Source organism: Callospermophilus lateralis, chromosome X, assembly GCF_048772815.1.
Source record: "Callospermophilus lateralis isolate mCalLat2 chromosome X, mCalLat2.hap1, whole genome shotgun sequence".
Taxonomy (NCBI): domain Eukaryota; kingdom Metazoa; phylum Chordata; class Mammalia; order Rodentia; family Sciuridae; genus Callospermophilus; species Callospermophilus lateralis.
The window spans coordinates 124145703-124167679 of NC_135325.1; the positions used below are offsets into that span (position 1 = coordinate 124145703).

The 21977-nt window shown below is 34.8% G+C and overlaps 1 protein-coding gene across 1 annotated transcript in view; it reads right to left on the reverse strand.

Moving 5' to 3' along the window:
• Gabra3 (gamma-aminobutyric acid type A receptor subunit alpha3) overlaps positions 1–15746 on the reverse strand; it is a 128248-nt gene extending 112502 nt beyond the window's left edge. Inside the window, exons 1-2 of the mRNA XM_077106779.1 lie at positions 15607–15746; positions 1723–1844 (exon numbers count right to left, since the gene is read on the reverse strand). Coding sequence (XP_076962894.1) covers positions 1723–1844; positions 15607–15746 — 262 coding nt within the window. The remainder of the gene's footprint in view (positions 1–1722; positions 1845–15606) is intronic.
• Between the last annotated feature and the right edge of the window lie 6231 nt (positions 15747–21977).

The window sequence follows — 21977 nt, forward strand, 5'->3', positions numbered from 1 at the left end:
TATTACACACACAAGCATGTATATGTATATGCTTATGCAAATATTTGTATATTTGTATATGTGTCCACATGTATATACATATGTATGAATATATACAGATGTTTGTATGTATATATAACACCCACACATATATACATATATAGGTGTGTGTATATGTGTGTGTTTTCTATTTTGTCGTTAATGTTATCATTGAAAGGTTCTAGAGCAATGATATCCTTATAGCAAGAAGTTAAGTCTATATATAATTTCCCACAAAATATACTATTTCTTTTTGGAAAAATGACTGATCACAAGGCTGAATAATGGAAGGTACAAGATTAAGTCTGAAATGTACTGTTATGACATATACTTTAAAAGTGTTCAAAAATGAGGTGAATGTATCAAAAGGAAACAGAAAGCAAATTGAACAGGCTCCCAGTAGGCAAATAATGAAAATTGTAAGGAAAAATTTTAATCAAAATGAATAATGATACTGATATTTTATAATCCCCTGAATAAAATAAAAATGCGTTCATACTGACAATTAGCTAATTAATTAACAGGAAAGAAATACTAATTTTACAAACAGAATGCCATATAATAAATGTAGAGGAAAAATGGATTTAGAAAAATCATTCTTTTGCAGCCATAACTGTTGTTATTCATGCAAGAATAATCAATAGTTGCTAAAACTATTGGGTAAAAGTTGGAAGAAGAGCAGAATAGTGTCAAATAATATCCCCATGACTTATTAATTATAAGCTTAAAATGGTAATTTTAGAGTAAAGTAACCTAGTAGACATCAAAATTAATATTACAATAATAAAGCAAACAGACATCATGCTTCCTTCTTCAGTAATGCATTGAGAATGACACAATTAACTCCTGTTGTTTTATTTCCAAAAATGAACAAGGAAGATATAATTGACATTATGAGAGAAAAGAAATGCTGAGCAGCTATATTAGAGTATAGGTTAAAGAGTCATGACAATAAATGCAATGAATAATCCTGGATTGCATCCTAAATGAAGGAGAATTACTATAACAGACACTTTGGAGATAATTAGAAAAATTTAAATATGGACTACAGATTAGAAAAGAGTATTATGTTAAGTTACATTTTCTGAATTGTAATTGTATTTTATAAAATTATTTAATTGTTCTAAGGAAATATGCACTTAAGTATTTAGGAACAAAGGGAAATGATATATGTGACTAATTCTCAAATGATTTTGGAAAAAATTAAATTCAGACACTTCCATACTTGCCATTTTAACACAGCCCATGACATATTATAATGCATTCATTTCATTGTAATAATACTTCTGATTATACTAAACTGATGGTCAAGTTCTATCCCATCTAGCCTGTAGATTGCTATTCTTTGGAAGACCAGGTTAACATGTGCTCAGATTTGAGAACAAATTTTCCAGCTGTTTTTGGCCCATACCTGACATCCAGCCAGTGATTATTATTTTGTGTTATTATTGTGGTTTTTTTTACTAGAAACTGGCTTTGTCAAACTTTGAGGTATAATACTCCAGATACATTTGCCTAAAATTCAGAAACTTTCCAAAACCAAACTAGAAAGTTTATCCATTGGAATAAAGAATTAATTTCCAGTGCTCTAAAGGAAAAAATTCAACTTTATACTAAACTTCTTTATCAATAGACTACTGAAGTTACCTTATGACTCATTTAGATGGAAAGGGCTGAGTAGAGAATCTTAAAAGAATAACTGACCTCCAAGTCCGGGTCTCAGTCGGTTATCATAACCATCCAGAAGACGATCCAAGATTCTAGTGAAAATAGTGATGTTGTCAGTGCTGTCATCAGGAATATCTGGGGCATGCTTAGGAGAGAGTCTGATACAATACAAGAAAAAGAAAAGGAAAATAGCAGTTCTTAATAGGAAACAATTACATGTATAAACATTTTAATTCAGGGAAATTTCAAGCAATAGACCAGGCCAATAAATAGCCCCATGTCTTAACCAAAATTGCAAGCACTTCTTATTTGTCACAAGGATTGTCTGCATAGAAAGCCAAGAGTAATCAATACATCAGCTTTTACACTTGGACAACAAACTCAGAAAGGAAGACAAATTTCTCCATACTTATTGCTAGTAGAGGCAAAGATTGAATTAGAATCCGAATTTTCTGACTTTCTAGTGTCCCTGAGCTACTTCCTACTCCTCCAGTTTGGATATCTTTTGCAAGCCTTTATGAACACCATGCATTTTACTAACCACCTAATCAGACTAGGCACTGTGATTGATATCTATACATTTTGAGAAGGAGCTTGATGTTGTTTGGCAGAACTAGAATATTTTTTAAAGCCCTGAGTAGTTCAGGGAAAAGAGGTTTTGGTGAGAGAAATGGCTATTGTTGAAGAGGGTAAAGAAGGATGGTGTAGCATTAAATAATGAACCAAGAACTAGAAATCGTGGTACCTACTTATTTGGAAATGGGGTAGATGATCAAACAAATTATTGTAATATATATATATATATATATATATATATATATATATATATATATATCTTTAAGTCTTGGTTTTCCCTATTCTTAACTTGAACTCAAAAAGTTGACTTTAGTAAGTATATAATAATTATTCCCAGTATCTAGTTTATCAGAGCTGTAAAAGCCACAAGATACCAGTTAAGTAAAGGTCCTACGAGACAGTTAATACATTCCAGAAATATTTATGCCTAGAACTGAGCAAGGTTCTTATGCTGAAAAAGAGCTTGAGAACGAACATACAGGGTAGTAGAAACATCTGAATTGAATAGTTCTCAACCTAAACCATCATTTTTTATCATGTAACTTAGTAAAAGTCTATTTGAGCTATAAGTTTCTTAATTCATAAACATAATTCAATTCACTTACACATTTTTATTATTAACTATATGATCACTACTATTATAGGTGTTCTAATAAAACAGAAAACAAAATAAAATAAAACTAAGTAATGTTTCTCTTGCTTAACTTACAGGGTTTCTGAGATAATTGAATTATAAAATAAATATACTTGTAAAAGGGAAATTAAGCTTCAAGAGTTTGAAGACATGATTTGAGTTTATTAGTTGCATGACCTTAGGCAAACCATGTAATACCTTTAGTGGTAGCTTTAGCAATTAAAATCATCCCATAGATATGCTGTGTTAATATCAAACAACATATTAAAATTGCCAGGATGAATGTTTCATATCTAGAAGTATTTGAAGTTTGTTTTTTTTAGAATAGTAGTTTTTGCACTCAAATGCATTATTCAAATATTAGTGATAATAACAAATTATTGGAACATGTATCAGCCAAAAGTCACAGGGACAGCTTTAGTCAGAGAGGCACTGGAACCTAAGTAATAGAGGATGATTGGCTGTTTGAACAGATCATGAAAAATGATACAGAAGCTTCAATAGGAAGGGGGAATGAAGGAGGGAATTGAAGTGTAGAGTTAACCAACTGAAATCAATACACTGAAGAGAGAAATGCAGACACCTTGTCAGATGACAGCCTACATCTGGCAAAACCCACCAATGTTCTGGTCCATCTGACGTAATGCCATGGAGCAGTTGTAGGAACTCAACTGATTCAGTGAAAATCTGTTTCTTATTATCTCTTGACTTTCACTGTGGGGGTTCTTGACCTTGGTTAGCCTAATTTAATTTCTGGGAACTAGATCTACAAAATGAATGGGAAACCATTTCTTGGATTACTAGAACATAACCGAACAGAGAATCCTCTTAAAGACATACACAAACCAAAAAGGGCTTTAGAGATTATCTATTCCTGGTGGATTTACAGATGAGAATGCTAAAGTTCCTGAATATAATTTTTAAATCAATTTGAGAATTATTGGGAAAGCTAAAAATTAGATCCCAGATTCCCAGATGCAAGGCATTCAATTTCTCTATGATTTTAACACTTGATTACCAATATGTTTTTCTCCTGACATGGACTAAATTGCTGCATAAAGTGCTGGAAGTTGGTTTAAGTTAGAATCCAAATTAGAACTCTCTTCTTCAGTCACTGTACTGCACCAAGATGCTATAGTTTGTGCCCATCCATAGGTATTTTAGGGTAAACATCAAAGAATCATAGTACCTGAGGATTATTAAGGACTTTAGAGATCATATAATTCTTTACCTTCATTTTACATATTAGACACCTGAGATATCAATGCCATTGAGAGAAAAAAAATTGTTTAGTCACATGTTTAAAGTTAATGAGATTGGTTCACTAACAATACCTTATATCTGTCACTATTGGTTGGATCAAATATGATAATAATAAACCCCCATTTAAGAATAAAATTATGTTACTAATACATTATCTGTATGTTAAGCAGGTTTCATCATTTTTCTAGTTGTAACGATGTATCAGTAGCAAATTCACAGGATTCGAGTCAAATGACTACAGTGTTAGTTCTGTCTCCATCATTTATTTCCTTATATGTAAATTAGGGATAATAAAACCCTACCTTAGAAAGCTTTTGGAAAAAATAATTAAATAAAATAATAAAAATAAGACTGCTTTGTAAATGAGGGTTTTTCCTTATTTTTTTCCCAAACTCCTGATAACACAGTGAGAAACCTTTGAAATACACGCACTTTTAGTCAAGCTCACTAACCACGTAGAGATTAAGTGCAGGATGTCAGCAGTAATAGCGTTAATTCAACCACATCAAGGACCCTGGTGTGTTTATGGTAGGGGAAAGCACAGCTGCAGAATTGCTGATGCAGTTCAGACAACAACCCAAAGAGAAGAGAAATTTACTTCATTAAAAGGATGACATTTTCCCTAATACTGCATATGTCCTGGGGGAGAACATGTTTTTAAATAATGAAAATTCTAGATTACTGGCAAATCATATCTCTGCACTACTCCCAAGACTTTCATAACACTTCACGGTTTATCAAATAAAATCCCAACTCCTTAGCCTGACATTCACAGCCTTCTGCAATCTGGTGCCAATATACTTTTACAGCTGCAAATTCCACTATTTTGCTTTCATACCAGAAATCATAGCCAAATCAGATCACTTACCGTTTCCTAATATCCCCTGCTTTCATTTTCAAAGCCCAGGCTTTCCCATGAGTGGAAAGGCCTTACTAAAGATTTATCTTGCTAAGGATACCAGTTACATGCTGCGGAGGGAATGAGAAACATGTGTGGTGGTCCAACAGCACACAATCTAATGTTTTTACAGAAACCACTTGAAGGAAAAATAAACTTTTTTTTTACAAGAATATGCCTAATCCATCTAAGAAAGAGAGATGGTCTTAAATATTTTCTACAATGTTATAATAAATCTAGAGAAGTATTGGCTTGAGACATGCCTACTTACATATGTTCTACCTGTTCATATTAACCGTATTTGCTGAGTTAAAGTAAAATAAAGACCAAGTTCTTCATACCTTCTTAGGAACTGAAAGACTCTGCTTCATACACACACACACACACACACACACACACACACCAATAACAACAATGACAACAACAAAAACACAGGAAGAATAAACTAAAGCATATTATAAATGGCAAAGGTACTAGAATTTAAAGATGATTCCACATATGAATATAAAAAGACATACCCCAATTTAAAATATCTTGTGATCAAAACTGTGCAAAGAAGTGAATGTACATTCTTCTTTTAAAACACTACCATAAAGATTATCTAGTTGTCCAGGCAAAACAATGCAAGTCTATTTCTCATAATTCATCTGAATTAACCATAGGGCTAATGTATGAGCCCTATTTCAGCAACATTTTTGTTGAGTAGACTTTCATAGACCAGCCTGTGAACCATTTATAACACTGTCTTGTGAAAAAAAAACTGACACAAAAGATGGGAAAACTACAACACTATACATATTCTCTCCCTCACTGTTATTTGCTCTTTACTGCCATATGATCAAAGCAATAAGCTGCCCACCAGCTCAAACCCTCTCATTCATTCCTGGTGACTGATTTCCTTACAACAAACAGTCTGGCAGTCATCATCATAATCAAGTGATCAAATTTAGTATCAGTATTACTGAAACAACTTCACATCCAGAAATGATACAGTAAGAAGTCACAGTATCACCTATGAAGTATTCTTGATCCTGGCCTCAAATGTCCATCCTTGTCCTATGTCACAAATGCTACATTTCCACTTCAAGTAAAAATATTAGGATCAAATGATACTTATTATTTCTTCAGACCCTATGAAAAAACTACATTTGCCCTATAGTAGTACAGTCCATCCAGTCATATGGCTGAGATATTAAGTATTCAGAGTCTGAGAGGTTACTATGTATAAGCAAATGTTTATTTACATAAAATAAATGATCATATGCCTAATTCTTGCATTTATTTTTATTTATTTACTTTTGTTCCCAGGGATTGAGCCCAGGTGTACTTAACCACTGAATCACATCCCCAGTTCTTTTTATTTTTATTTTGAAGCAGAGTCTTGCTAAATTGCTTAGGGTCTTGCTAAATTGCTGAGTCTGGCTTTGAACTTGTAAACCTCCTGCCTTAGCCTCTTGGGTTGCTGAGATTACAGGCATGCACCACCATGCCTGGCCTAGTTCTTAGGTTTTTTTTTTTTAAAAAAAAATCTCTTTGTGATGACTATTTCCACCACTAAAGGCCCCTGCACCTCATATGAAAATTTATTTTGCATGATATATCTGCTAGCTGGCCTTAGGTTCTTGCCCTATTCCTTGTGGTTCTCCTACCCATACACTATATCTCTAAAATGAGTCTCTTTGCAAATTGACCCTCTTCAAATAATCTTAGCCAAAATGTCCAGTTTGCAGTCAGATCTGGAGGATTCATCCAATACTTATTTGCTACTTAGGCACTTACCTGTGAACCCATTATGAAATTGCTGATATTTGACCATGTTGACCTACAAAAATACAGTTTCATGATGGTTCAACTTACTGTTAATATACAGAGTTCTCACTTGTTTGGTGATAAAAATACAGAATCAAGAAACAAGAGTATAAGAAATGTATTCATTATATAAATCTGAAATCATTTTCCATAATTTTTCCTCAAGAATATGAGACTAAGGTAGTCCCAGGACCACCCTGATGACCAGAAGACCCACCCCAGAACCCAGCACAGGACTAGCACAGTCCCACCCACTGACATACCCACCATGGAACCCAGGCCTACCCCACTTCCATCTTGGGACACTGCAGCCATCACCTTAGACCTCTTCCCACAGTAGCCTCCACCTTGGGACAACAGATAGGGCCTGCAGGCAGCTGCATCCCTGGACAGAGAGCCCACCCTTTCAGCACCATCTCTGAAAGTGTTTGCATCCATCTTGGGACACCTCCACTGCTTTCTTGAGTTATCTCCTCTATTGCCACTATCACCTTTACTTGCAGTAGCATTTATCGTGGGACACCAGCTGGGGTCTAGAAGCCCAACACCAAGGTGAGGTACAGGTAATCTCCAGAGACACTATAATATTATAGGGTAGCAACTGTAATACTTCAGATCTGCACTGCAAGAAAGGGAGACATACAGACAACATGAACAAACAAGAGAGGAAACTGCCCCAAACAAACCAAGACACTACAATAATAGAATCCATGGATAGCACAGTTGATGAAATGTCAGAAAAGGGATTCAGAATGTACATAATTAAAATGATCTATGATTTAAAAAATGACCTAGTGAGCAAATACAGGTAAAAATTGATCACACCAAGAAAGAGATAAGGGAGCAAATACAGGTAGCAAAAGATTACTTCAAGAATGAGAGATTCTGAAAAGAAAAACAATCAGAAATCCTTGAAATGAAGGAAATAATAAATAAAATAAAAACTCAATAGAAAGCATTACCAACAGACTAGATCACTTGGAAGACAGAATGTCAGATGATGAAGACAAAATATACAGTCTTGAAAATAAAGTTGACCACAGAGTGAAGATGGTTAGAAACCATGAACAGAACATCCATAAATTATGGGATAACATCAAAAACCAAACCTAAGATTTATTGGAATAGAGGAAGGCAAAGAGATTAAAACCAAAGGAATACACAATCTTTTCAATTAAATAATATCAGCAAATTCTCAAATATGAAGAATGAATTGGAAAATCAAATACAAGAGGCTTGCAGGACACCAAATGTACAAAATTACAACAGATCCACACCAAGGCACATTATAATGAAAATGCTTTGCATACAGAATAAGGATAGAATTTTTAAAACCACAAGAGAAAGGAATCAGATTATATATGGGGGAAACCAATTAGGATCTCTGCAGATTTTTCAAACCAGACCCTGAAATCTATAAGATCCTGGAACAACATACACCAAGCTCTAAAGAAAATGGATGCCAAACAAGAATCAGAGCTAAAATCAAAGAAATTGAAAGAAAAGAAACAATCAAAAACACTGACAAAACAAAAAGTTGGTTCTTTGAAAATAATAAAATTTGATAAACCTTTAGCCATTCTAAAAAAGAGAAAGAATGAGAAAAATCAATTTACTAACACCTGTGATGAAAAAGGAAATATCACAACAAACACTACAGAAATACAGAAGATAACCAGAAATTAATTTGAAAATTTGTACTCCAATAAAATAGAAAATATCAAAGGCATTGACAAATTTCTAGAGTCATATGATTTGCCCAAACTGAATCAGGATGATGTACACAAGTTAAACAGATCAATTTGAAGTAATGAAATACAAGATGGCATCAGAAGCCCACCAACCAAGAAAATCCCAGGACCAGGTGGACGTACACCTGAGTTCTACAAGACTTTCAAAGAAAAACTAATACCAATACTCCTCAAATTATTTCATTAAGAAGAAAAGGAGGCAGTACTTCCAAACTCATTCTATGAGGCCAATATCACCCTGATTCCAAAAACCAAAGACACATCAAAAAAAAAAAGAAAACTTAAGAGCAATATCTCTAATGAACATGGATGCAAAAATTCTCAATGAAATTCTGGCAAATCAAATACAAAAACATGTTTAAAAGGTAGTGAACCACTATCAAATGAGGTTCATCCCAGGGATGCAAGGTTGGTTCAACATACAGAAATCAATAAATGTAATTCATCACATCAGTAGACTTAAAGATAAGAATCATATGATCATCTTAACAAATGTAGAACAAGCATTTGACAAAATACAGCACCGCTTGATGTGCAAAACACTAGAAAAAAACTAGGGATAACAGGAACATATCTCAACCTTGTTAGAGCTACCTAGGCTAAGCTCAAGGCCAATATTCCCTCTAAAAAACTGGAACAAGACAATTATGATCTCTTTCACCACTTCTATTTAACATAGTTCTTGAAACTCTAGCCAGAGCAATTAGACAGAAGAAAGATATTAAAGGAATATAGATAGGAAAACAAAAAATCAACTATCACTATTTACTGATGACATAATTCTATACATAGAGGATCAAAACAATTCCACCAGAAAACTTCTAGAACTAATAAATGAATTCAGTGAAGTAGCAGGATACAAAATCAACACCCATAAATGAAAGGCAATTCTGTACATCAGTGACAAATCCTCTGAAAGAGAAACTAGGAAAACCACCTCATTTACAATAACCTCAAAATAAAATAAAATACTTGGGAATCAACAAAATCAAAGAGGTGAAAGAATTCTACAATGAAGACTACAGAACTCTAAAGAAATTAAAGAAGACCTTAGAAGATGGAAAAATCTCCCTTGTTCTTGGATAGGCAGAATTAATACTGCCAAAATGACCATACTACCAAAAGCACTCTACAGATTCAGTGCATTCCTAATCAAAATCCCAATGACATTCCTCATAGAAATATAAAAAGCAATCATGAAATTCATCTGGAAAAATAAGAGGTCCAGAACAGCCAAAGAAATCCTCAGCAAGAAGAATGAAGCAGGTAGAATCCTCTATACCAGACCTTAAACTAAACTATAGAGCAATAATAACAAAAACAGCACAGTATTAGCACCAAAATAGACTTGTAGATCAATGGTTCAGAATAGAAGACACAAAGACAAACCCACATAAATACAGTTATCTCATACTAGACAAGGGCACCAAAACCATATATTGGAGAAAAGATAGCCTCTTCAACAAATGGTGCTGGGAAAACTGAAAATCCATATGCAGCAAAATGAAATTAAGCCCATATCTCTCACCATGCACAAAACTCAATTCAACGTGGATTAGGGAACTAGAAATTAAAACAGAGACCTTGTGCCTAATAGAAGAAAAAATAGGCCCAAATCTTCAGTATGTCAGATTAGGCCCCTACTTTGTTATTAAGACTTCTATAGCACAAGAAATAAAATCAAGAATCAATAAATGGGATGGATTCAAACTGGAAAGCTTCTCCTTGGCAAAAGAAACAGTGAGATGAGTAGAAAGCCTACAGAATGGAAGCAAAATTTTTACCACACGCACATCAGACAGAGCAGTAATGTCAAAAAGTTAAACACCAAAAATCAAACAACCCAATCAGTAAATGGGCCAAGAACTAAACAGGCACTTCTCAGAAGATGATATACAATCAATCAACAAATATATGAAAAAATGTTCAACATCTCTAGCAATTGGAGAAATGCAAATCAAAACTACTCTAAGATTTCATCGCACTCCAGTCAGAATGGCAGCTATTATGAAGACAAACAACAAGTGTTGGCGAGGATGTCAGGGGAAAGACACACTTTGCTGGTAGGACTGTAAATTGGTGCAATGAATATAGAAAGTAGTACGGAGATTCCTTGGAAAACTGAGAATGGAACCACCATTTGACCCAGCTATCCCACTCCTCAATTTATACCCAAAGAACTTAAAAACTGCATAGTACAGTGACAAAGCCACATCAATGTTTTTAGCAGCACAATTCACAATAGCTAAATTGTGAAACCAACCTAGATGCCCTTCAGTAAATTAATGGATAAAAAAATGTGGTATATATACCCAATGGAATATTACTCAGCAATAAAAGAGAATAAAATCATGGCATTTGCAGCTGAATGGATGGAGTTGGAGAATATTATGATAAGTGAAGTCAACCAATCTCCCCCGAAAAAAGGCTGAATGTTTTCTCTGTTATGAGGATGCTGATACATAATGGGGATGTGGTGGGAGCATATGATGAATGGAGGAACTCTGGATAGAGCAAAATGTAGGGAAGGGAAGGGGGAATGGGAGCAGGAAAGATGGTGGAATGACATGGACATCATTACCCTAAGTACATGTATGAAGACACAAATGGTGTGACTTACTTTGTATACACCCAGAGACATAAAAAAACTGTGCTCTATATGTGTACTATGAATTGTAATTCATTCTGCTGTTATGTATAACAAATTCAAATAAAGAAATTTAAAATAAAATTTTAAAGAAAGAATGTGGTACTCAAAATCAGAATGGTGTTTTAGACCTGGTTCTGCTATTACATAACTGTATGATCTTTAGAGAGTTAATTTGTATTTCTGAACCTCAGTTTCTTCATGTAAAATTTAAAGATCATGGGCTGGGGCTGTAGCTCGTGGTAGAGCACTTGCCTTGCAGATGTGACACCATGGGTTCAATTCTCAGCACAAGAAAGAGAGAGAGAGAGAGAGAGAGAGAGAGAGAGAGAGAGAGAGAGAGAGAGAGAGATGAATGGTGTCCATCTACAACTTTAAAAAATTATAAAATTAAGATCAGATTATAGATACTATTTATAGGTCTTTCCATCTCTGTTGTTCTAAAGATTCAGAATCTCATATCCCTATCTACAGTATTAGTTGTTTGAAAATAGAAACTATAGTCCCAAGTATTAATCAAAGTTTTCTTACATTAAAATCATCTGGAGGGCTGGGGATGTGGCTCAAGTGGTAGTGCGCTCGCCTGGCATGCATGCAGCCCGGGTTCGATCCTAGCACCACGTACAAACAAAGATGCTGTGTTTGCCAAGTACTAAAAAATAAATATTAAAAAAATTCTCTCTCTCTCTCTCCCTCTCTATCTCACTCTTTATTTTAAAAAGAAAAAGAAAAAAAATCATCTGGAGAATTTGATTAAATGAAGATTTTAGGTACTATTATCAGGACTTCTAAATCACAATCTTCAAGTGTGAAGCCTGCACTTCTTGCTTCTTGCTTACCCATACCAAACACTGAGAACCATTGTATTTAGCACATTGATAAACCATTGTTGGTTGTTAGAGCTTCAGGGACAATCAAGCTAGATGATTTAATAGAACGAACTAGTAAAGATGAATAAAGTAAGGAAGCACGTGGATTTTTTTTCAACATACAAAGGCATATTTAATACGGTATGAAAACAAGCAAAAGGAAACAGCAGCTCCTTTAAGTATCAGAACTTTCACATATACTATACATTTTAAAGTTGAGTTGGCTCCTTTTTTTCTAGTAAATACAAATAAAGTAATATTCTAAGCCAACTTTTTAGTAGTCTCATCCTTCCAAACCTTGAATATAAAAAAGTTTCTTTTTCAAAAAATATTGTCCATTATAATTATACATAATAGTGGGATTCATTATGGTATTAAAATCAAGCACTTCATTCTGCTTTTGCAGGAAGGATTTCTTGGCTTCTTGTCTAGCATAATTGCTAAAAGGTTTGTTCTATTTGGTTTCCAAAGCATTATCAGGATGTAAACAAAATAATGTAAATAGGAAAGGCAACAACTAGCAGTGAGGGTGGTGATAAAACTTGAAAAAGCAGATAAAGAATTAATATAATGAATATTCTTTATAAGAATCAAAAATCACCAAGAAAAGGGACTATTGTGCTCATAATCTTTGTTTAGGTTTATAAGAAAATATGCAACATATTTTTAGAAAAGTTTAAAATGTTAGAAGAACTTAACCCTTAAAGTAAGATTTGTTTATTTAGAACTTCTACCTTATTTAGAACATTTATCATGGTCCAATGAAATCATATCCATGAGGAGTTCATAAGAAAGGTCTAGTTTCACTTCCCATCTTGGGAGAAACAAAGAGACTCATATGCCAAGACTTAAATGGATATTTAAGTCCAGGTCTGTAGTCCTCAGCCCCAGAGATTACTGTAAAAATCCTGATAAAAGATTGAAAGACTCAGAGTACATCAGTAATCCTGTAAAAATAATTCAAACAGTTATATTTCACGATGCATGTTTCCAAGAAAATGGGACTATAACCAAATGTAAAACAAACAAACAAAGTTCACTAGGAAGGAAAGAAATATCCTGTGTAATACTGAAATATTTTCAGCTTAAGGTGTTATTAGTAATTATATCCCCTTGTGTTATGTTTTAGATATGAGGCATTTCCAAAAATCTCATATGTGAGACAATGCAAGAATTTTTAGAGGTGAAATGTTTACATTATGAGAGGTATAAAGTAATTGGCACATTAATTCAATCATATGGATTAACTGTGCTATAACTGTAGGCAGGTAGGGTGAAGCTAGAGGAAGTAGGTCAGTGGGGGCATGACTTTGGAGTTTATATATTTTGTCCCTGGTGAGAAGTTTTCTCTCTGCTTCCTGGTTGCCATGTCCTGAGCTGCTTTCCTCCGCCACACCCTTCCACCATGATGTTGTGCCTCACCTCAGGCCCAGAGCAATGGAGGGAACTGAAACTGGACCGAACCTCTGAAACCCTCAGCCAAAATAAACTTTTCTCCCTCTACATTGTTCTTGTCAGGTTTGTTGCTCACAACAAGGAAAAAGCTGATTAAAACACATAGGATTTTAGTCTAAAAGAAGTTCAACAATGCTGAAGAACAGAATTTGGTGGCAGGAGGACTAACTAAATAAGGCTAATAAGGTAGATAGATAGAAGCTGGACCATAGTGGGCTTTATAAAATTATAAAAGGAGTTTTTACTTTATTCTGCAAAAAAATAAGACACCATTAAAAGGATGTAAATAGGTTTGGTATAACTTAGCATGCATGGCAGAAGAAAACTGGCCATAGAGTAGGATTAGATGGGGGCAAGACTTTAAGAATTACAACCAAATAGAGGCTTTTGCCATGGTACAAGTGAATTAAACTAGTGTGGTAGAGGGAAAGTGGGTGAATTCAAGGCACACACAGGGTAGAAATAACAGATCAAAGCAATTGATTCAAACTGGAGTGTGAAGGGTACAAAATTGGCAAAAAGAATTCTAAGTTTCTGGCTCAAGCAACAGTGTGCATGATGGCAACACTGACTAAAATAAAGAAAATGAAAAAAGGGATATGTTTTTGTTCTGTTGTGTTTGTTCTTCATGGTGAGGGAGATGGAAATGATAAGACTACTTTGGACATGCTTATTTTAAGGATTTTGTGGAATAACCAAGTGGACATACCTAATAAAATGTTGAATATAGAGATGTGATGTTCAAGAGAAGTCAGAAATGGAGGGTGAGATGAAAGTATAATGAGCAATTGAGGTGAGGCTACAAAAGTCTTGGCTCCTTGTCTCAAGGTACGACTATTCCATTGATGATTCCTATCTCCTTGTATTGTCAAATTGAGGCTATAATTCACATGAAATGACACTTTTGCTTAACTTTACCCATTTCCCTATCTTGTTGCCTTACTTTCTTACAGTTTTCTGCTGTGAGTATTTTCTTAATAAATCCTTTGCTCAAGAATACTTCCATCAGATGGAATTAGCAAAGACAGTAGAATGAATTGGACATAACTTTCCTCTGTTCTTGTATGAATACACAACCAGTAAAATGCTGCATCATGTACAACCACAAGAATGGGAAATTTTATTCCATGTATGTATTATATGTCAAAATACACTCTACTGTCATGTATAACTAAAAAGAACAAATAAATAAATTTTAAAATGAATATTTCTGTCATGCCCTGCTTCTAGAGAATGTAATCTAAGTACCCAGGAATTCTGTCTCTGAAGTCAAAGAAAATCATACTATATGTGTATATTTTATGTATACTTCTCTCCTTATGTTTTATTTTATGAACCAAAAAAAGATAGTGGTGGGTGGAGGAATGGGTAAGAGGCAAGTAGAAGCAATCAAACAGACCACTTCTTCAATAAGCATGAATGTAAAGGGGAGCAAACACTATAGGGACTATCTGTAGAGAAAATTCTTAAGTTCAAGATGAGAGATTCCTTATCATTTTTGAATGTTAATGCACCAGATCCAAAAAAAGGTGTTTGAAGATTTATGAGAGAAGAGATAAAATTAATAGCAAAAAGCTGGAGACAACTGCTTTTAAGATATCACAGAGGGGATTCAACATGAGCTACGGACCTGCCCAGGAAGATCTTTGAGGTCTCTTTTTGTGGAAGAGGGGTACCAGGGGCACACAACCACTGAGCCACATCCCCAGCCCTGTTTTGTATTTTATTTAGAGACAGGGTCTCACTGAGTTGTTAAGTGCCTCACTTTTGCTGAGGCTGGCTTTGTAATTGCAATCCTTCTGTCTCAACCTCTGGAGCCACTGGGATTACAGGCATGCATCACTGAGCCCGACTTTGAGGTCTCTTTTTATCTTGAGATTCTGAGCTGATAATTTTTCTCTCAAATACAATGTAATATATCAGAAACCAGAGTATTTGGTTCATCTGAGGAAAACTCTGAAATCTGAGGTAAGCATTTATCAAATTCTTCTTTTGCCCCAAACCTTAAGTATTCTTACCCGCCAATATCTTGCTTTACAAAGTCCCCAGGTTCTTGTCGTCTTGATTCCCCTTGGCCAGTTGTTCCAGGGAGAATATTAATCAGAAAAAGAAACCCAAGTCTGGTCATGTAGAAGTGACACATATGTGTGATCATCATCTTCTCAGGTACTAACTTGGAGAGACCTGTGAAATCCACAATACAAGGAAAGGGGAATGGACAAAAGGGTAGAAAACAAAGGGAGGGAGGGGGAAACAGATTAAAATGTATTCAGCTCTATTAGAACCATTTAACTCTTCTAGTATCCAGTTACAGAATGCTTAACCTAATATCTTCCTTCCCCCAGCTCATCAGTGCTACCAAAATCCACACCAATATAGGACACTTTTTCTGAATACACCAGAGCTCATCAAAAAAAGAATACATAAGATAGTATAAAGAATTCTAGATCAAAAATCAAGAAACTTAACATATATTTCCATCTCTTTCTTTGTCTTCCTCTATGATGAAGTAACTTCCAGAACTTCCCTTAGCCTCAATTACCCCTTATACTCCAAGAGCTTAAAATGGTCTCTCACATCTTTATTTTATTTCTCCTAATGCCACTTGACCTTTAGTGTCACAAAGCTCTTTCCTTTAGTTAACAGTGTAATAATGTAGAACTTCTGGCATATTAAGACCTGGAGACTTGCCAGGTAGGGTAGCACACACCTGTAATCCCAGCAGTTTAAGAGGCTGAAGCAGGAAGATTGTAAGCCACACAGTTTAGGAATAGCAAGTAAGTGTAACTTCATTGGCTGTTTCTTAACAGCCAACAAGAAGATGGCAAATTCAAGGCCAATCTCAGACACTCAGTAAGTCCTTCAGCAACTTAGCAAGACCTTGTCTCAAAAAAAAGCATGGGAGCATGGAATGCTGCATATGTGGCCCAATGGTTAATTGCTCCTCTATGTTCAATCCCTTGTTTTTATATATATATATATATATATATATATATATATATATATATATATATATATATATATTTATATATATAGCATGTTGCATCAGAAAAGAGGAAACCTAACTTGCTGGCTGCTACCCGCTTCCCGGTCCTGGGGCCACGTGTGGCTAAGAGAGCACCTAGCGATTAGCCAGAAGGCATTGCCATGGGTTGTGGGTTGTGATGAAGAATCGGACCACCTCTAGGATAGGCTCAGAACCCTTCTGCCCTCACGGACAGCTCCTGTCTCCCATTACTGCCTGTAGGATGGGTGTACACATGAACTCTCCCCACCCTGCTGACCTTTATCCTGATTGGCTCCTGTACATTATATTAGCTGTGTGTGTTTTCTCATTAAAAGAGATCCTGCTTTGACTGGTCTCCCTGGCCCACCTGATTGTCCTCTGGCGAGGGAGGGCTGGGTGCTGGCGGCCAGTCGACCTTTACCTTTCTTGGTTCTTGGTTAGTCCTGGACAGGTGTGCTCCCCCAATGTCTCTCCCACAGGTCAGGAGGGAACAGGGGGCTAAAAACATATATATATATATATATATATATATATATATATATATACACACACACACACACACACACACACACACACACACATAGATATATCCCTTGTCATCTCTTTATATCATTTTTTAAATTCTTAACTTAATAGAGTTATGAAGATTTCCAGAATATTAAAAGTCCTAGAGTAAACTGTTTCCTACAAGTGGTTGGTAAAATGCTGAATGATAATGCACAATAGCTCTTGATTAAAAATTCAATGTTTCCTCATTAAGAGATAATTTAGGGCAAAGCCAGATCTTTTAGATAGAGATCACAACATAAAGAAGGAATCTAAGCCCAGCCTCCCAGCAGAAAATTTCTTAATAAATCAGCAAATTATATAAATAATAATTAGTAATTTTGGATTGCCTACATGTAAGGCTTTTTTATATACCTTTATTTTGTTTATTTAGTTGAGTTTTTTTTATGTGGTGTTAAGGAACAAACCCAGTGCCTCATGCATGCTAGGCAAGCACTCTACCACTGAACCACAACCCCAGCTCTGTAAGACTTTTTTGTATAAATTCTGGACTGGTAAAGGTTTACTCAAGAAATAAAGTTAAGAAACTGTCAATTAAGTTACACTTACTTACTATTTCTAAACTGTGTAGCTTAAGTTTGAGACACTAATCACTTCAAGGACTCCCAACTCTCACCCAATGCTACTCTTTTTAAATAATATCAGTAAATTAATTTTCAGAGGGAATGAGGGATATGAAATTTTTTTTTCTAAGAAGTCTTATGCATTAGGTCAATAAGCAAAACATATCGGTTGTGGGGAGTATTCTGATAAAAAGATTAAAAAGAAGACTCCTTCTAAATCTATCCCATTCCTATAAAGAAGTCACTGAGTTCTATACAAGGCTGTCCTCATGAATCTGGAACAGGGGTATCAATAATTTAATATTAGAGGAGATAGATTTATGATATGATTAAATATTCACATTGGGGATAATCATAGTATTAGTTTTACAATATGTAATTGCCTCTGTTTGACAATGTTTCTTTCAAAAAACAAATTTGTTAGATTTAATCTAATATAGATGCTATGACATTCATGATTCATGAGCTGTACAATAGTTGTTGGAGATTTTATAGGAATGACAAGGAACAGTACAGTTCAGAAAACCATACCATGTAATTTAGAAAATATAGCTCATGATCAGACAATTCTGAAGCATGAGCAACATTCATAGTAAAGACAGTAAACATGATATGCTCAAATACCACAGTACCTTAGCAGCCCTTAATACTATATGATCACATGACAAGAATTCATGCTAAGATAAACATTATACATGCATCAACAACTATTCCACAGGAATAAAGGGACTTTATAGAGGATATAAAATCCAAACTATATAAATAAACCATAGACTATAGGACATAACCATGATGTATATTCAGAAAACATAAAAGTTTGAGTAACAATCCTGAGTATAAAAGAAGATGACCATGCTATATGCACAAAGACATCCATGGTACATGTCCAACTATGCTATTGTAGTATATAACTATGGGCTATGCTCAAACTATGGTGAACAAGTAGCAAACCATCACATTAAGAATTAATAACAATGACACAAAAGTGTTAATGATTTAGAAGGTAAAAATGATGATATATAGTATGATACATTAGAAAACAATATTACATGAAATTGTAACTAAAGTACATACTAAAATAACCACTGAACATTAGAAAACAGCCATCAGATATAGCATATATATATAGAGAGAGACATAATACATACCCTGCAACAACCATAGAATTTTGTTAGCAAACATTACTGTTATGAAGCCATTTATGGAATAAAACAATATGGTCATCAGATATGTCAGAACACCATAGCACATGAATGTAATAATCATAAAACAAGAAAAGGTGGGTTTGGAATATAGTTCATTAAGACATGGTGCATGATTAGAAGGATGACCCTGGACTGTTGCTCAATAATACAAATATACTTAACTGTATTCTTTAAAAAATGGTTAAGTGGACACTTTTTATGTTAGGTATTTTTCCATAATTATAAAAAAAAATTATAAAAAGTGTGCTGCTGGACCACATACTCTTGGCGAGTTAGCAAATATCCACAGAATAGGCCCCTGTACCTGTTACATGTGCAGAGATATGTTATGTATGATCAGCTATTACCATTAAATGAATATGTCTATTGGTGTATGTTCAGACAACCATCAACAAATACAGAGATAGACTTTACACAAATAGATACCTAAATCATTGTAACAAACTTGGTGATGTTTCAAATGATCATAATGCATAAACTGAAAACTGTGATACTCACAGTGCCTTCAAACAAAATGAAGTATTCATATAGCTGGAGATAAGTTGATTCATGCAAAGAGGTATTTGATTTATTTATCCTTAAGTGACATAGTTTAAGAGAAAATGGTCCTACTGTGAGAGTAGACCACCATGATGCAGAACAGAATATCATGGTCCATAATCAGGCAGACACAGTCAAAAAATTTTCACAGGAGCAGAGAGGCAAGATAAAAATGAAAGTGGGGTATCAATGACTACCATGAGTAAATAATTATCTATAATATTTGGATACACAACTATAGTCAAAACATCCATGGTGAATAAACTAAAAATTACAGGAAAGGAATATCATGTGATTACATGAATAGTCAAACAACCATGATGCATGAGAAGAAAGTAAAACCTTATAATTGTTTAAAAGTCACTGTGAATAACCTAAAGCACACCACCAGTGTAGACAGCTATGGTGTATGTTTATATAAGTACAGTACATGGAAAACACCAACATTATAGGAGCTTACAACCAACTGTGGCACAGCAGCAGATGACTGTAGCAGAAGCAGAATGGCCATGAAACAGAATGAGACAAACCTTAGGCAGTTGCAGATAATCATGGTGTCTGAATGGATTATTCATGATATATGAACGCATAACCGTGACACATACTCAAGTCACATAACATTTGATTACACAGGCAAATTAGCAAATGGTTACTCTACCTATTCACCCTACTCGAGAGCTAATAGAGAGGAAAAGGAACAAAGAAAGAGAAAATATTATACATAAAATCGAAAAATTGAAAATTAACACCTCCATCTCAGAATCGATCTCTTCTACCTCCATCTCTTCTAGAATCCATATCTGTACCTGTTCTCCAGGAGAAAACTCATAACTTAACTCAGATGTTAGACCTAGCATGTTCAAACCTGAGTCTCAGATATTCACATACAACCCCCCACACACAGCATCAATGGGTCTCTTGTAGTGTTTCCCACCTCAATTAATAGTAATTCCACCCTTCCACTTGCTCAGAGTAAAGCTTTGATGTCAATCTTGACTCTTCTATTACTCTTATACCCTACAATGTATCAGTAAGCCCCAATTGATATTCCATTCAAAAGGAAACATATCCAGGTAACAATCACTGCTAGTTACCTCCTCCAATACCATCTGGCTTGTTGTCTCTTTTCAAGATTATTGTAAAAGCTTTCTAAATTAGCTTGTTGCCTCTGCCCTTATTCCCCTTACTTCTATTCTACAAAAAGCAGCCAGAGTACACTTTCAAATTGTTATATCAGATCATGTCTCTTCAATTTCTCAAAATCCTCCAATGCCTTCCCATTTCAAAAGCTTCACTGGGATCTACAAGGCCCTAGATGAACTCATCCCCAAATAGCTGGCTAACTTTATCTCCTATTAGCACTCCCTTCTGGCCACTGTGGCTTCCTTGCTGCTCATTGATTATTCTGGGTATTTGCACTTGCTGGAGACTCTGCCTAGAATTTTCATCCATCTAACTTCCAGATAGTTTGTTCCTCCACTTCCTTCAGGTTTTAATTCAAATAACACCTTTGCATTGAGGCCTTCTCTAGCCACCCTTTGTAAAATTTCCCTAATAATTTCTACATATTTGCTTGCTCTATTTTCTTCATTTACACTTCTAATTATATATTTTATGTATTTTTGTTATTGTATGCTTCCCTAATAAAATATTTAAATAGGGACAAGGATATATGCAGTTGTCCCTTGGTATTTGTGTGATATTCTAAGACACATCTCCCTAAACCAAAATCTGCAGATGTTCAAGTCCCTTTTATAAAATGGTGAAATATTCACATAGAATCTATGTATATCCTCTAGTATACTGCAAATCCTCCCCAGATTACATATAATACCTAATACAATGTAAATTTTATGTGAATCATTGTTATACTATATTGTTTAGGGAATGACAAGAGGAAAAGTTTGCATATAATCCAGAGACATAATTTCTTTGAATATTTCCAATTTATGGTTGTCTGAATCTGTAGATACAGAACTTGCATAGAAGAGTGCTTAACAAGCCAGTCACAGTGGCACATGTCTGTAATCCCAGCACCTCAGGAAGCTGAAGCAGGAGGATTGCAAGTTCAAAGCCAGCCTCAGCAAAAGCGAGGCACTAAGCAACTCAGTGAGACCCTGTCTCTAAATAAAATACAAAATGGGGCTGGGGATGTGGCTCAGTAGTTGAGTGACCCTGGGTTCATCACTGGTACCAAAACAAAAGTGCTTAACAAATAATGGGTACTTTAAAAATAACAAGTGAATGTTACTATGGCAAAGACATAACCCTAAACAAAGTAAAATGGTATAAAGGATTGAATATAAGATGGAACCTGCCAGACCAAGAGTGTATAAGAAATTACCAAATACTAGTTGTTTTAGGCTTCAAAGACCTCTTTATTCAATTAAAATGGGGATAATAACATAGGGACTATAAAACTTAAATAAGATAATATATATAAAATGCCTAGCGAAAGACCTGCTTCTTCTGTTACATCCTGTCCAAGTACAAATGTATCTTATCAT